Source organism: Nelumbo lutea, chromosome 2 (assembly GCF_056320005.1).
Source record: "Nelumbo lutea isolate HS-2025 chromosome 2, American lotus-T2T, whole genome shotgun sequence".
NCBI classification, from domain to species: domain Eukaryota; kingdom Viridiplantae; phylum Streptophyta; class Magnoliopsida; order Proteales; family Nelumbonaceae; genus Nelumbo; species Nelumbo lutea.
Genome location: NC_142685.1, coordinates 5,259,333 through 5,274,097, shown reverse-complemented (window position 1 = coordinate 5,274,097; position 14,765 = coordinate 5,259,333). Strand labels below are relative to the sequence as shown.

The 14,765-nt window shown below is 35.2% G+C and overlaps 1 protein-coding gene across 24 annotated transcripts in view; it reads right to left on the bottom strand.

The window, feature by feature from the left end:
• Positions 1-2,178: 2,178 nt before the first annotated feature.
• LOC148868234 (SET domain-containing protein) overlaps positions 2,179-14,765 on the bottom strand; it is a 28,199-nt gene continuing 15,612 nt past the window's right edge. For 2 of the 24 annotated variants that reach the window (XM_088972970.1, XM_088972987.1), the window contains 12 exons: positions 13,285-13,354; positions 11,585-11,625; positions 10,532-10,612; positions 8,885-8,920; positions 7,456-7,539; positions 5,993-6,126; positions 4,549-4,637; positions 4,261-4,409; positions 3,006-3,081; positions 2,829-2,897; positions 2,572-2,620; positions 2,179-2,398 (listed from right to left, as the gene is read on the bottom strand). In XM_088972970.1, coding sequence (XP_088829096.1) covers positions 2,308-2,398; positions 2,572-2,620; positions 2,829-2,897; positions 3,006-3,081; positions 4,261-4,409; positions 4,549-4,637; positions 5,993-6,126; positions 7,456-7,539; positions 8,885-8,920; positions 10,532-10,612; positions 11,585-11,625; positions 13,285-13,354 — 969 coding nt within the window. In that variant the 3' untranslated portion in view covers positions 2,179-2,307. Of the gene's footprint in view, positions 3,082-4,260; positions 4,410-4,548; positions 4,638-5,992; positions 6,127-7,455; positions 7,540-8,884; positions 8,921-10,531; positions 10,613-11,584; positions 11,626-13,284; positions 13,355-14,765 lie in introns of all 24 variants that reach the window. The other 22 variants (XM_088972982.1, XM_088972985.1, XM_088972978.1 and 19 more) reach the window with 22 other exon arrangements.

Here is a 14,765-nt window from a genome sequence, read left to right as displayed (position 1 = left end):
GTGAGATCTTACAATGAAGGTGTAAACAAGTGGGTAATTGTTCCATCAATACGGTAGAGGCATGGGCTGCCTTAGAAGCCCATGAAATAGCCAAAAAAATTCCAGGTTCAAATATTATCATTGAGGGGGGACTCTAAATTGATCATTGACTGTCTAAGGGGTCGAAATGCAGCTCCACGGAACTTGAAGAATATCATAAAAGAATGCTAACCATATGCAATGCATGCATGTCTTCACGGAGGCCAACCAAGCTGCTGATTGTCTGGCGAATGCTGGACATGGAGGAAGCAATAGCCTAGTTGATTCAAATATCCGAGAGTTGTCCTACCAGTGTTTTGCTATGTTTGGGAAAGGGCTACCCTCCAATCTTTGTATTCTTTGTGATTGTTTTTCTTTGTTGTGTCATTTTTTTCCTTCTTTTTTGTAATTTCCTCTTTATAAAAAAAAGGTAGTGCAAAACCTTGTATTTTGTATGAATTTGCATTGTATATATTTGTATTAGTCAAGGTTCAAAACATTGTTAAATATTGGCCCGTATTGACCAATATGATAGGGGCCTTCCTGATACACCCCTATAGGGGGTGTATTGGGTCAGGCCATGGTTCAAAGGGTAGTCGAAACTTAAACCAGCCCCTCTGAACCGGTTTTGAAAAAAATAAATATAAACATTGATATAGGTCGATACGACCGATGTATCAGCCTATATCAATATTTAGAACCTTGGCATTAAGGGTGTCCATGGTTCAATAATCGAACCATGGGCATATTTTGCAAACCGAATCGGTGGTATCGATTTTTTCGTTTCTCAATACTAAAATCGAACCAGTACAACTAGTTAGCCGGTCCACCGATTTCAATTTTTGACTAGTTCGGTTCTTCGGTTTTTTATATTTATAATATATTATATAAATATAGGTATAATATTATATTATAAACAATAAATGATATATAATATATTATAAATATTTAAAAAAATACAATATATAATATATTTATAAATAGATTATTATAAATATAATATAAGTATATATTTATATATAATATATAGAAAATATGTGACATATATTAAAATATATATATATATATATATATATATATATATATATATATATATAATATACATATAAATATATATACCAATCAGTTCAGTTAACCACCGATTTTTTTGTAGGTTAACTGAAAACATAATCGATCCTTTGATTTTTCAAAAATTCTAAACTGAAACTGAACCGATCAGTTCGGTTAACCACATTTTACGTTTCGATCTTCTCAAATTGGTTCGGTTTTTCATGGATACCCCTACTTGGCATTAGTACTCTTTCCATACTACATATGATTGCACTGGAAAAAATCCTCAATGTAAAAGTCAGTCAATGGGTTTTAAATTTGAATGGATCATTCGGGGGATTTTTTATGTGAGTAATGTACAATAAAATTGATGTATCATTTACATCCATTTACGATGGAAAATTTTGATACTTAGATGCCGTTTACATCGATTTTCAATGTAAACTTGACATTAGAAACAAATGTATGAAAAAGTGGATCAGGTGTAGAATTTTACATCGATTCACTTTTAGACTAGAAACAAACGCATGTAAATATAAACCAACGGTGTATATATATATTAAAGGAATGTTAAGTTTTCAAGCTACAACCCCCACCATTCAGACAAGTGGGTTTCTTATTTTCTAGAAAACTAGACACATGACAATTTATGAGAAATTCCTACTAAAACCTACAACCCACTACTAGGCTACAACTCCCCACCATTCTGTAAGACTAGACACATGGCATTTTCTGAGAAATTGCTATTAAAACCCACACCCCACTACCACCATTTTCAATCAATTCTTAAAAAAAAACAAAAAACAAAAAATACAAAAGTGGTTATCCACAACCACTTCTGTCTACGTTCTATCAATCTCAATTTATCATTAATCCTCTACGTATCGTAACAAAAGAAAACTATACATATTCTAATAATTATTAAAAAGCTATTTTTCGAAATAAATATTTCTTAAAATTTTAATAATTATTTAAAATATTAATAAATATAAATTTAACATTATTGATTCTCCATATCTAATACGAGGTCATTCACTAGTATAAACATGAAAGAACGATAAACAAATGCATGAAAAAGTGGATCAGCTGTAGAATTTTACACCAATTCACTTTTAAACTAGAAACAAAGGCGTATAAATTATAAACCAACGGTAGAATTTTACGTTAATTTAGATTTACACCAAAAACAAAGTCATCCTAAAAAAATAAAGGAAATAGGTGGCGGAGAGAAACCCTGAATCACAGGGTTGATGGTGCTTGTACGGAGAGAAGAATCCACATCAACTGCAAATGCAAACTCAAATTATGCATCGTGTGTATCCGTACTTCTCTGAAACAAAAACTCTCTTCACTAACTCATTAAACAGCAGGAACCCATAAGAAACTGTCTTTTCTTCTTTTTCTTTGACCCATAACGATTAACGAGATTATATTAATAGATCAGAGAAACATGGAAAATACAAGGATAAAAAGCAAGATAGTTTGAAGAGACAAAATGGACACCTGGCAACCCAACATGGCTCATCTCTATTCATCCCTGATCCGGCAAGGACTACCTGCTAGAAAAATAATCAACTAATAGAAAATAACGAAACAAATAAAATACAAAAAAAAAAAAAAAATCTCTGAACATTTTCTAGAATATTCTCTTCATCACCTCCAAGCGAGAGTAGGCATATTCCTGGGCTCATAAAAAATGCCCAGCAGCTTGGCCCCATAAGGGAGAACCTTGAAGCTAAAAGCTAGACCAACTTACCCACCCGGAATGGTACTTCTGGGCTTGCAGTCGATCTGTGGACCATTCCACCATCTTCCTCTAGCTTTTTTTCCTGAAAAGCAAATTTGTGATGTTCTTTAAGCATGATTGTTTCCTCCAGATAATGTGGCACAGTAGTTCTTCAGCCATGAAGATGCTGATCTCAAGACACGAAGCTCGCCTGTAAGGAGATCTAGGGCCATTTTCCTTCGGAGAGCAAGTACACCAACAGAGGAAGCATAAGTAGGACCCAGTGACTGTACATACACGTGATACACACAGAAACATTGGTTAACTTCATTGACCTAGAAAAACTTAGACCGTAAGCATTTTACAATTTGCATGTCAAGAAGTAACCAAAGTAGTAGTTTTTTTTTTATAAGTAACCAAAGTTGCAATTGATTTCAATAAATGAGCATTTCATTCTTATTGCTCAAGTCCAAATGGATATGATTAAATTTACAAAATAACAAATAAGCAATGGCTTTCAAGGCTATCAACAAAAAAAAAAAAGGTAAAGCAAATGGCCCAACTAAGATTTTTCTCAACATTCCACAGGTGGGATGGATTGTCAATTGTGTGCCAAATCCAGACCATCTATCTTGTAAGGAACCTTATCTTAATTGCCATGATCAAATTATAACCCCGACCCGATTTGGTAGGGAATGCTTTGAGTGCCATAATCACATGTATCATAACCCAGACCCGATTTGGTAGGGAATGCTTACCATTGGATAATAGCAGATAAAAAAAACACTCGTTTTCATTTTTAGTGAAAAGATTGAGACTTTTCCGATAGATGGAATCATAGAACAAGTTAAGTGCTTTGAGAGCAAAGCTCTCAGTTGCATGAAAGTTTGTCAATTGCATGGGCCATCCACAAAACCATTCCGTCCAATAGCCTTAAAAGGCATAATCTTGTTATTTTCAATTTGAGTGTGGTCTTAAGATTTTTTTTTTTTTTTTTTTTTGATAAATTGTGGTCTGAAGATCTTTTTTCCTTCTCATTGGTCATTAGAGTTATTACATAGACTTGCCATGGTACACTTGGAGGGTGCAGTATAGTGGATGGTTTCTTTCTGCATTCAGAAAGAATGAATCAATCCCAAACTTTCATCCTTCTACATATAATAAAATAAGCATATGAACATTTTGAAAACTGGACAACTTGTATCAATAATTTGGTCAATTGTACCCTAAAAGGAGAAAAGAAAAACCGTCGATAGGCCAACGTAAAGCCCGTGCCCAGTTTTTTTGCCTGCTTCTCTAAGACTGCGAAAAAATTTGGGTGCATTCATTAAATCATAGTATTAGGCTACAAATTTTCTTCATCTTATATGAATTTTGAATTGGTACTAACCTTTTTCCACTTTGATAAAAATTCTGAAGGGGTTCCCATAATAAATGAACCAAGTAAACATAGGTCAAATATTTACCTCAATGGATGCACCGTACTCCTGAATCAAGTTGGAAACTTGTAAAAGTAAGAGCTTATGAGCTTCAATTTCCCTACTCCTGTTCTTTAAAGGCCGTCGAGCAAGCCTTCCGTCATTCTGTGCAGCTTCTGTGACCAATTCTTTAAGTTCTGAAGATGAAAGCTTCAATCAAGAACTTGTGTGCTCGAAAGGATATAATTTCCACATCCACCTATTCACCTAACTATGCATGCATGCATGCACATGCGCATGCACACACACACACGATGGGAGGGAGGAAAGAAGCACCTTGAATAGAGGTAGCAGATAAAATACGAGCACATGCACGGAGCGATTGTGGAATTCCTCTCCCTTTCCCTTTAGCAGACCGAACTTCCCTATTTTAAGGTAAACATTTTCAGAAAGAATAACAAACGTGAGAACATAGATAGGAGAAATAATGTCATGCATCTTTATTCTTCTTAACATAAAAGATTTTTACTAAAAATTAAAAAAAAAAAATGAGATCCCCCCTTCCTCTTCATCCTCTTCCCCTTCCTCCTAACCCCCTCCTCTTAAGGAGGTTTACGTCTCCTTGTGTTCGGAAGGCTTACGCCTCTTGCATTCTTAAGGAGGCTTACGCCTCACGCCTCTAGGTAGTGGAACGCCTCGCATCATGCCTCCACGTTTTAAAACACTTCAATTTTTTGGTTCATTCTCGGTCTAATTTTGGGTTTGATTGGGATAAGAGACTATGGACCCTCTGAGAGGGATGTAGAGGTTGAAAATGTCATGAGTCTAGTTCAAGTCTTAGACCGGGTGGTGTTGGATCCCTCTGAAAAGGATAAGAGACTATGGACCCTAACTCCCTCTGGGACCTTCTCTTGTGCCTCCTTCAAGTCTCCCTATTTTCAGGATCAATGGGAGTTGGGGATTCTACAAGGGCTGAGATACTGGCTGCAGTACAAGGAACATAGGTTGTCAACCAACTAGGAGTGGAAAATCTGATAGTTGAATGAAACTCTAAGGTGGTAGTGGGTTGGTTGTCGAGTCCAGAAACAGTTTTCTGGGGCTATAGGGATCTTCTTAAGAAAGTTAATTGGCTCACAAGGAATATGTCAATCAGCTTTCAGTGGGTTAGCAGATCGGCAAATGCCATGGTTGATTCTTTGGCCAAACAAGGGGTCTCAAGGGTTGAATAATTTTGCGCTACCTTATGATTGTATTCTATTAAGAGTTTGGTTATGCTCTCACCTCTAAGGGGAAGTAACATCTCATGCCTCCTCTTAGGGTGGATGTACACTTCCTTTCTTATTAATAAAATCATTATTCATTTATCAAAAAAAAAAAAAAAAAAGAATGCAGATAGGATCAAAAACTTGTGGGCTGCTCCACATGTATCAAGTAGAGAAATTCCGCATTCTTGGGTCAATGGGTGCACCTTCTGATTCTGAGGTCCAAGGGTCTCCGCACTGGGTTGTCAGTGCATCTTAATGGCATTTTACTACTTTCCTTCAGTTTTGGAAGTATATGCTGCATTTTCAATCTGATGTGGCTTATTACTGTCATTATCCTTGTTAATTTAAAATTAGGTATTAACCCCTCCCTCTACCTATCTATCTTTAAAAATTTATTTAAACAATTACAAAGAAAGTCCAGTAGTGAATTTAACAACAAATGAAATCCAACTCCGTGTTGTTAATAGAAGGGTTTAACATAAATAACAGTAAAGATCTGTTAAGTTAGTACCAACTTGATTGTAAAAGAACAGTTAAAAGAGTTGAGACCATGCCCATCAGTGGGTGTTGGCATACAATATTTATGCAGAAGTTCCAATTTCATCACATGCAGAGGATCACCTTGGGGGACACTGACACAAATTTGAACCTGACAGTAATTACAGATCATTTTGTCAATATTGAGGATGTAATTTGGAGTATATAAAACAAACACTGACAACAAACTTAATTAGAAGATACAATCCAAACAAATGTAGAACATATGAAGAATACCATGTAGTGAACTAAATTAGCTAATCAATGTTGTACCGAGAAAGAAGATGTCGATGTACAGAAAATATGAGAAGGAAATAAAGATAAACCACCAACATTTATCACTTAATGCTCTCTTGTTAAGAGGTCTATAATTTTTTTCATTGAACTCTCAAAATTGAAACAGTTAATGAAAGAAACAAACACTGTGTAACCCAAGTTCTATACTGTTACATCTCTATTACCTTTAGCTAATAGATAGAACTTGTGCACTGAATAAAAACAGAATGGAGAAACAGGATTCATGTAGCAGACCCCATATAGTTGGGACAATACTTAGATGATGATGATGATGATGATGATGATGATGACGAATATAGTGTAATTATTGTACGAATAAGTGTTTGTTTCTACATTATGTAGATTTAACGTCAAGTCTAGAATCCTAATTAAGATTAGTGAAGCCATGGAATGGTGGGGACCATATGGGACTTGTAACAGACTTATGCCCTAAGTTTGACTTCCCTTACTTTTTTATGGTTTTATATTTTTCCCAATTTTCCGCATTTTTAGTCTTTTGCCATTTTTTGCAATATGCTCATTTTAATCTACTTATATTTTGAACCTCTTCATTCCACCACCAAGTTTCTTTAGCACTTTTCCATTTTCCTTTAGATTCTCCCAAGGCATCATTTGCTACTATATCCAGTTTGCCATTTCAAGCCATCATTAGCCTTTCCATCTAAATTCTATTTACTCTCTACTATCAATCTATCTCTAAATTGAGTTAAATTTTTGTCCTTCTAAATTTTCCCAAATAATTCTTGGACACCTATTTTCTTCCCCAAACTCTCTTTTGTTTCCTAATATGCACATCCAGTACCACAAATGTATATTGTGTGGTCAAACTTTCCCCTGGAATAACTTTGTAATCCTTACAAATCGTTGTTTAATTCTCATAGTGAGAAAAAAGATCTATTTGACTTATATTTGATCCACTTTTAAATGATATTAAGTGTTCATTCTTCTTTTTGAAAAATATGTTTAGAAGTGTCATATCAAAAGCATAACCTCTTATAATACGTGGTAATATAAAGAAAAAAAAAGTTTAAAAAAGTCCCCCTATGAACAAAGACTGAAGAACAAGAACAGCACATGTCAAATCACCATACATGTTACATATATTTTATATCATTTTGACCATTATAAAAACATACAAACTGACCTGGTCATAAATGTTGTAAGGAAGTGTAAAACCAAAATCCATCAACAATGTAGCATTTGGAAACTTTCCATATCTTATTAGGACCTGAATGTAATAAATGCATCGAGTAAACCTCTAGTACCATGAACTACAAACTGATAAAAGCAAATAACAACAATGACAAAAACAGATAAGCAAGGTCACAAGCAACTAGGTTGAAAAGTTGTTCAGATGGGTTCCAAGGTCTGTCAACACCCTAAGTGATATTCCAGCTACAAGAAGGGTATAGAGTGACTTGAAATCAGGGAGTGGCATGTCAGGGTAACAATTATTGTAGTTGTTTGTAGATTGGACTGTCAGCCATAATAGCTGCTGTTTAGTCCTTCCATTGATAGGGGAGGAAGGTCATTCTCTCTTTTACAATCTTTTGAATCTGTTATACATTAATAAATGCATTAGATATTGTTTTGGATGAAAGAAAAGGGCATGATATGCAGGACGGATAATTGTTTTGAATTTTTCTAGACTTTACAGAGTAATAAATTTGAAGCTTTTGTATAGTATTTAAATTTGAAGAAATACACTATACTAACCACTTTTTCATTTATCTCCTCATATCAAGTATTGTTTGTGTGTCACAAGTTCTCTAAGGGATAAGATGTGAATTTCTTCTTGTTTTGGGCTATCGTCACTCCTGGTTGTCATTCTCAAAGACTTCTAAGGAACCCCCTTATAATTTGTTTTTGTGATGATGTTCTACCAATGTACATTCTCAGGGTACAGAATCTTATGTACAGTAATGTCAGTCCATTTTAAGCAATGACTACCATACTTACCTTTTACAAAGAAAAATATTTTATCAAATATTATATTACTTTTATAATTCATTACAGGAAATACCCATGTACCGAAATTGAAGATAGAAAACATGAGAGCTGGATTACATCTTCGATATTGTAATGTTTGAACAGTTAAGAGGAATCCAGTTAACCCACAAGCAAGATATTTGCAAACTGAAAGTGGGAACTAGATGCTATGGGGCCTTGGACATGCAGACCTAGATTGAGTTCTACTATTAAACGGGCCCCTTTTAGGAATTATGATTACATGGAACTTTTACTCTTTGGAGGGATGCCAATCAGGCATCCAACTTCCATGACTCTTATAATATGTGAAATTCATAAGTGCTTCCATACCCTTGCCATTCTCGCCTGTATTGTGTACTGTTGTGAAGAGACATATAGATCAAATTCTAAATAATCTATTATCAAGTTTTTTTCTGTTCAAAGAAGTCGATAGTTTTTCTGATCAAAAGAATAAAGAAAATACCATCCAATTTCACAACAACAAAGTGTCATTTCTGAAATAGGAAGATAAAACTGCCATTCTCAAAAACAAGGTGCTATTATTTAAAGGAGAACAAGAAATATTCAAATAAGTTGTGCCTGACCTCTTCACCAGGAGCATAATCCCGATCAGCAATAACCTGCACACACAGTAACAGTGTATAAGGGGAAGAAAATTTAGTGAAACTAGAAGTGGATGTGCCCACAATCTCTAAAAAGTCCATCCCCTATGGCATGCGAAGACATGTTAGACAATGCAATCAATTGATAAGAATTTCCATTCACATGAGAGAGATTTGAAATTTCCTTATTCTGGGAGGCCGTGGATGGTTGAGACTATCATAATATCACTCGGCAATGCTCTTAAGTAGCAATTTTATAATTTTTGGGTTGACTCCTCTAAATATAGATTTTTTCTTCTTAGTGTGTCAATGGGTTTCTTAGGTCGTCTTATCATGTAGGTCCCACTTAAGACAATTCTTTTATTGAAATTGTAGGTTTGTCGCTTTTCTTTTAGCCAATTTTTAAGGACCAAAACTTTTCTCTTTTTAATAACTATTCAATGAGACCAAGATCTCGTAAACCCAACATATTTTGAAAGGATTGTAGTCATTTTAGTGAAAATAGACAGTGTCTCTAAGGGCTAGTGAACCCCTCTCTTACATAAATAAGTATTTGTAATGCCATCAGAAAATAGACTGATTAATTTATCCAATAATAATTGAATTTTAGATTCAAGAGTTGGTGTCCTTGAAATGTTTTCTATTTTTTCTTATTGCTTCTTCTTAGGTAAAGTCTAAACTTTATTACTCGTTTCTTGCAGTCAGATTTAATTTCTCTGTATTATTTCTTGGATCTTGGACTGTTCTTGTTATATCTTGATTTAGTTCTTGATTTCTTGCATTTTTATTGGATTTTCTTGCCTATCTTGCAATCTTCTAGAATCTCCTTGAATCTTTCTTGATTTCTTACAGTTATTCCTATAAAATTCTTCTTTCTTGAAGAAATTCTTGCTTGTTGAATTTGATACCTATTTTGCTTCTGTACCATTGAATCTTGCATCCACATTTGACACTCAAGATTTGTCCCGAAGGTAAAAAAAGAGGTATTCTTTTATCACTAGGATGAATAGCTCCATAGGTCCATAGCTATGATAGGGGGGACTCACCTTTCTTTTGAAGAGTAATAATAAAAATTTTATTAATAGAAAAAAGATTACAAAAAGGAGGTGACAAGATGTCACCTTGACAAGACACAGCAGCTAACAACTAGTCAAAATACATACTAATGACTGTTACAATTCTGGATTTCAAGTACATTCCAAAAATTCTCCCCCAAATTTGAGCTACTAATCAGATCAAACTCACCAGAACCCACTCCGAGACAAAATAACCTACTGAGGCCACCAACACCTCGATATTTGGATTTGTCTTCAAACAGTCACCTGTTCCTCGACAAAACACTAACACCTCAGGAATGCTATTTCTCTTAATTAGGGTCATTCCCATTTCCCACAACCCTAAAGCTGCCCTAAACCTGTATGGAAGTTACCCTATGGTTGATGCCCAAGGTCTTTATTAGTTTTTTATTACATAATCCACAAATCATTCTAGGGGCAATTGACGAAACCCCAAAACCCAACCCTAGAAATCCCACCTCTCCCTTGTGTCACTAATATTGCTACTTTTATGTCACCAACTGATGTTAAAAAGAAGAAAGAAAAAGAAAAACTAACAACAAATAAAGCATACCTCTGAGGTTTGTTTGTCTTCATCACTTAACAGCAGTGCCTCTGAAACCCCATCATGATTCAAAAAATCCGCAAAAGGAACCTACAAGTTTTCTGTGACTTAGTAATTACTAGGCAAAAGGTCCCATCAGATGTTATCTTTTTGGATGTAGGTGGACTGTGCAACTGCAGATTGGTGGACTCTTCAACCCAACTGCCTTTAGGTGGCCTAAGAGGAGAGGAAGAGTGTTGTGGAGATATGTTAGGGATGCTTTGGCATGGACACTTGGGAGGAAAGAAATGGTATCATTTGGGAGGAAAGGGATGAAGCTACTGTTTGGGAGTGCATTTTGAACAGTACCATCATTTGGGCCAAAAGCATTGGATCTTTTTTGAGAAACTGGGAATTGGTTGCAAAATCTTCTTTGGTCAAGAACAAGCCTATAGCAGATTGGAAGCCCCATGAAGAAGGCTTTATCAAGCTAAACTTTGATGGTAGCAGCCTCAGTAATCCTGGGCCTTCTGGTATTGGAGGAGTTTTTAGAAATGCAAAGGATCAGATTGTTGCCTTTTTCTGGTCCAATTGAAGTGGGGGATGCGGTTAGTACAGAAATTCAAGCAGTTCTACGGGGAGCACAGATTACTAGAGGGCCGAACTGTGGGAGGTTGCTAATGTGATTCTAAACTGGTAGTTGGGTGGTTGAAGGAGCCAAAGACTGTAGCTTGGTCCTTTAGGGGGGCAATGAGAAGATTCAAGTGGCTAACTTCCAACATATTAGTGAGAGTTCAATGGGAGAAGAGATCAGCTATGGGCTGGCAGACTTTCCAGCTAAGCAAGGGTGCATAGGGATCATTTATTCTGGGCTCATTTGTAATCTTGTTTTGTTTTTGAGGCTGCAGCTCGTGCCTCTTTATGGATATTTTATGTTGTATCCTCTAATAGTTCTAATTCAATCTTTAATAAAATGCTTATTATTACTTATCAAAAAAAGAAAACAGATGTTATCTTTTGCTGCCAATTGAATATATATGAAACAGCACATGAATGATAAATATACAATTACAAGAAGAATACCAGAGATAAGCCCTTCGAACTTCCCCATGCACGAGATCCAACTGGAAGGTTAGCAGATAATTAATAAAAATAAATTACTAAATCAGGATTCATTCATGCAATAAGTGCACATTAGTATCATCTCACTAACATATCTACAATAAAAACCAAATGAACAAAATACATTGCATTATGGAATTTAGGCATCACAAATTAAAAAATGGCTTTATAGTCAACTGTTAAAGAGTCAGACCTAATCACGAAAAACAGAGAAGGGACATCAATAGGAGAATACCAAATACAGATATCAAAGTTTGTCTAGTTCGTTACATCAACTGTATGAGAAAAATGAGTGCACCAACTGAATCCAAATGCACAGCCTACATAAAACAAAACTAGTTAACTTAAGTACAGCCCCTAAGGAACAAACATAAATGCCATCCTATGGAAAAAGTTTATGATCCAATCAAACACAAATAAACAGATCCTCTGAGCTTTAACAACTGTTATGATGAACTTTGCAATGTTAGTGTGAAACTGTGAATAATTCGATTAGCACTAGTTCAGTCCCATGTCTGAGATAAGTAAGAAGGAAGGAAGAAGAAGAAGAGAAAGAAGAGAGGAGAAGAAGAAACGGTTCGGTCTGAGAAGAGGAAAAGTCAATCCCTCTCAGCCAACCCACCTTATATTTATACTCTTTGTATTAGATTACAAAAGACAAATCCGTCCCTCTTTAAGTATGGAACAAACAACTTAAACCCAGAAAAAATAGACAATTCAACCTTAATTAAATAGACAAATAACCAAACTACCCTTGTACTGTCGATTCTAACAGTTAGAAAGGAGTCTACAATCTCAAGCTCTGTTAACTGGTACAAAAAGTTCAATTTTACTGTTCAGCCAAGGTATTTACCAATTACACGTTTCACCAGGGTGAATATTCTCACCATGAAGAGAGGTTTAATGAGCTTGGTCTTGGCATCTACTCAGCACCTCAAGCACAACTGACCAATTTCATTTGATGAAATTAATGAGGTTTCAGAAATGTTAGATGAGGTTCAGTGGCAAGACCAACTTCTAAGAAAATTTATTACACTGCCCATAAAAGTGGTTCATTGAAGATTATTTGGTCAAAGACGTGATTTGCAGGAGTTGACTCAAAGTTGGTCAATTGAGTTATTAAAGAATGAGGCTGCAGAAAAAGGTGGGATTCTACTAAGAACGCTTTTCAGATTTTCATTATGCAATAAAATTTGGGAGCCCATTTTCAAGAGATCTAATGAGCAATGAAATCTAATTACTTCTTTTAAATGATAACAAAGATTTTTTATAGGAAACAGTAACTTTCATTAAATTAACTTAATAGTAAGAATACATTGGTTCAGTCCCTAGATTTAAGGAACCAAACTCCCAAAAGAGTTCAGTATAACAACTCAGCCCAGAATAATTCTCCCCTGTTTACCCTTGTTTGGCTAATGTATCAGATAAACCATTTACCGACCTTCTAACCCATCTAACAAGTAGACCAATCTCTCTTGAAAGTCTTCTGATCTCCCTCATGGTTAGAAAATTATTCCAAACAAAATGTAATTTATAAAGTATGACACCTTTTTGATGGATTAATGAAGTATGACATCAAAGGGAAAAGGAAAGAAAGAAAGAAAGATTTTTTTTTTTGATGAAAAAGATTATTAACAATCAGGTCATATCAAATTGCTTACCTATAGCATGTGCGTGCATGAAATCTTTAAGTGTAATATCTTCAAAAAATTCTGGGAAGTGATCAAGAGCCTGGAATCATAAGAAACACAATTATTATATCAGTGTAATTAAAATTTTTCCTTTGGAAAAAGAAGTCAGCAGAGACTATAGATATTATATGGAAAATTCCCAATCCCAAGTGAAGAAGAGATGAACACTAATGTGGTATTTGGAACCTTGGTGTTGCATCAGTGCTGCATTCCCACTTAAATTCCAGCTAGGCACCACGTAGGCATTTTGGTTTTGCCTTCCAAAAATCCTGTTTGGTTGGGCAGAATCAAGTACAAATGTTTGTACTACTCTTTGCATAGAGTTATGTGCATGGAGGTGTTGGGAAGAGCTTCAAAAAGATATTTAGTAAAGGGGCATTTCCACTCCTGTGTGGAACCTAGTGGTGCTTATGTGTTTAAAAGTGCAATAAATTATTATGTATTAGATTATGTACCAAAACATCTCACTCTCCCAAAATTTGATGCAAAAAATCAAGTGAAAACACTTAGACTTAAAACGCAATGTAAGCTTAGTTATGTGATATTTCTCAAGAGACCTTTTTTCTTGCAAAGTTGAGGAAAATGTTTAATGGCATTCATCATGATTAGACAGGTTAGTTCAAAATCCTTGTTTGAACAGCAACATGATCAAAAAATAATTAATAAATAACAAGAAAGATATATTGCCTACACCCTAACTAGCAGATAAGGAGATTATGGTTTTCATGCTGACTGGATCAGACAGTACCAAACCAAATACAATAATCAGAGAAGACTGGCCCAGCTGCCTTCCCACCACCCCCAATAGAAAAGAGCCATCCCCACCCCCTCTCTTGCTAAACTGTAGTGTTATCGGTATCACATGGACACCCCACCTTTGGAGATGTCTGACTCTCCAAAATACATGTCTGACTCAGCTATAGTGTGGACTAGGCAAATTTACCAAAATGATCACCATGTTGACTCTCCAAAATAACAAATTCTCACTTTAAATGCCTCTATGTAGTGATGATCCAACCATTTGAACTGTTCAATAGGAGACTCCGGTATTTTGTATATTCCAAATTTACACAACTTATGACCCATTGTTCATTGGATCTTTTCTAGTTAACACTGAAATTAGGAAAACAATGAAAAACAATTAGTGTGGCCACATGGCAGATAGGCGAAGGCTGTGATTTTAATTCATCAATTGGAAATTGTAATTTAACTCTTTAAGTTATTACTTTCACATAGTTCTATGAGTTTTAAGAATAATATTAAAAATTGTAATATTTAATACGTATATAAGTAAAATAAATATTGTTCATGTAAGATGCGTAAAAGAATCCTAGTTTTTTGGATTCACCAAGTCAGACTCATGAACACGTCATATTCCAATTCCCAATTTCACATCCATGCAACACTCTTCAACCAATGTAATTTGCTGACCTTGGGATCCATCTTACAAG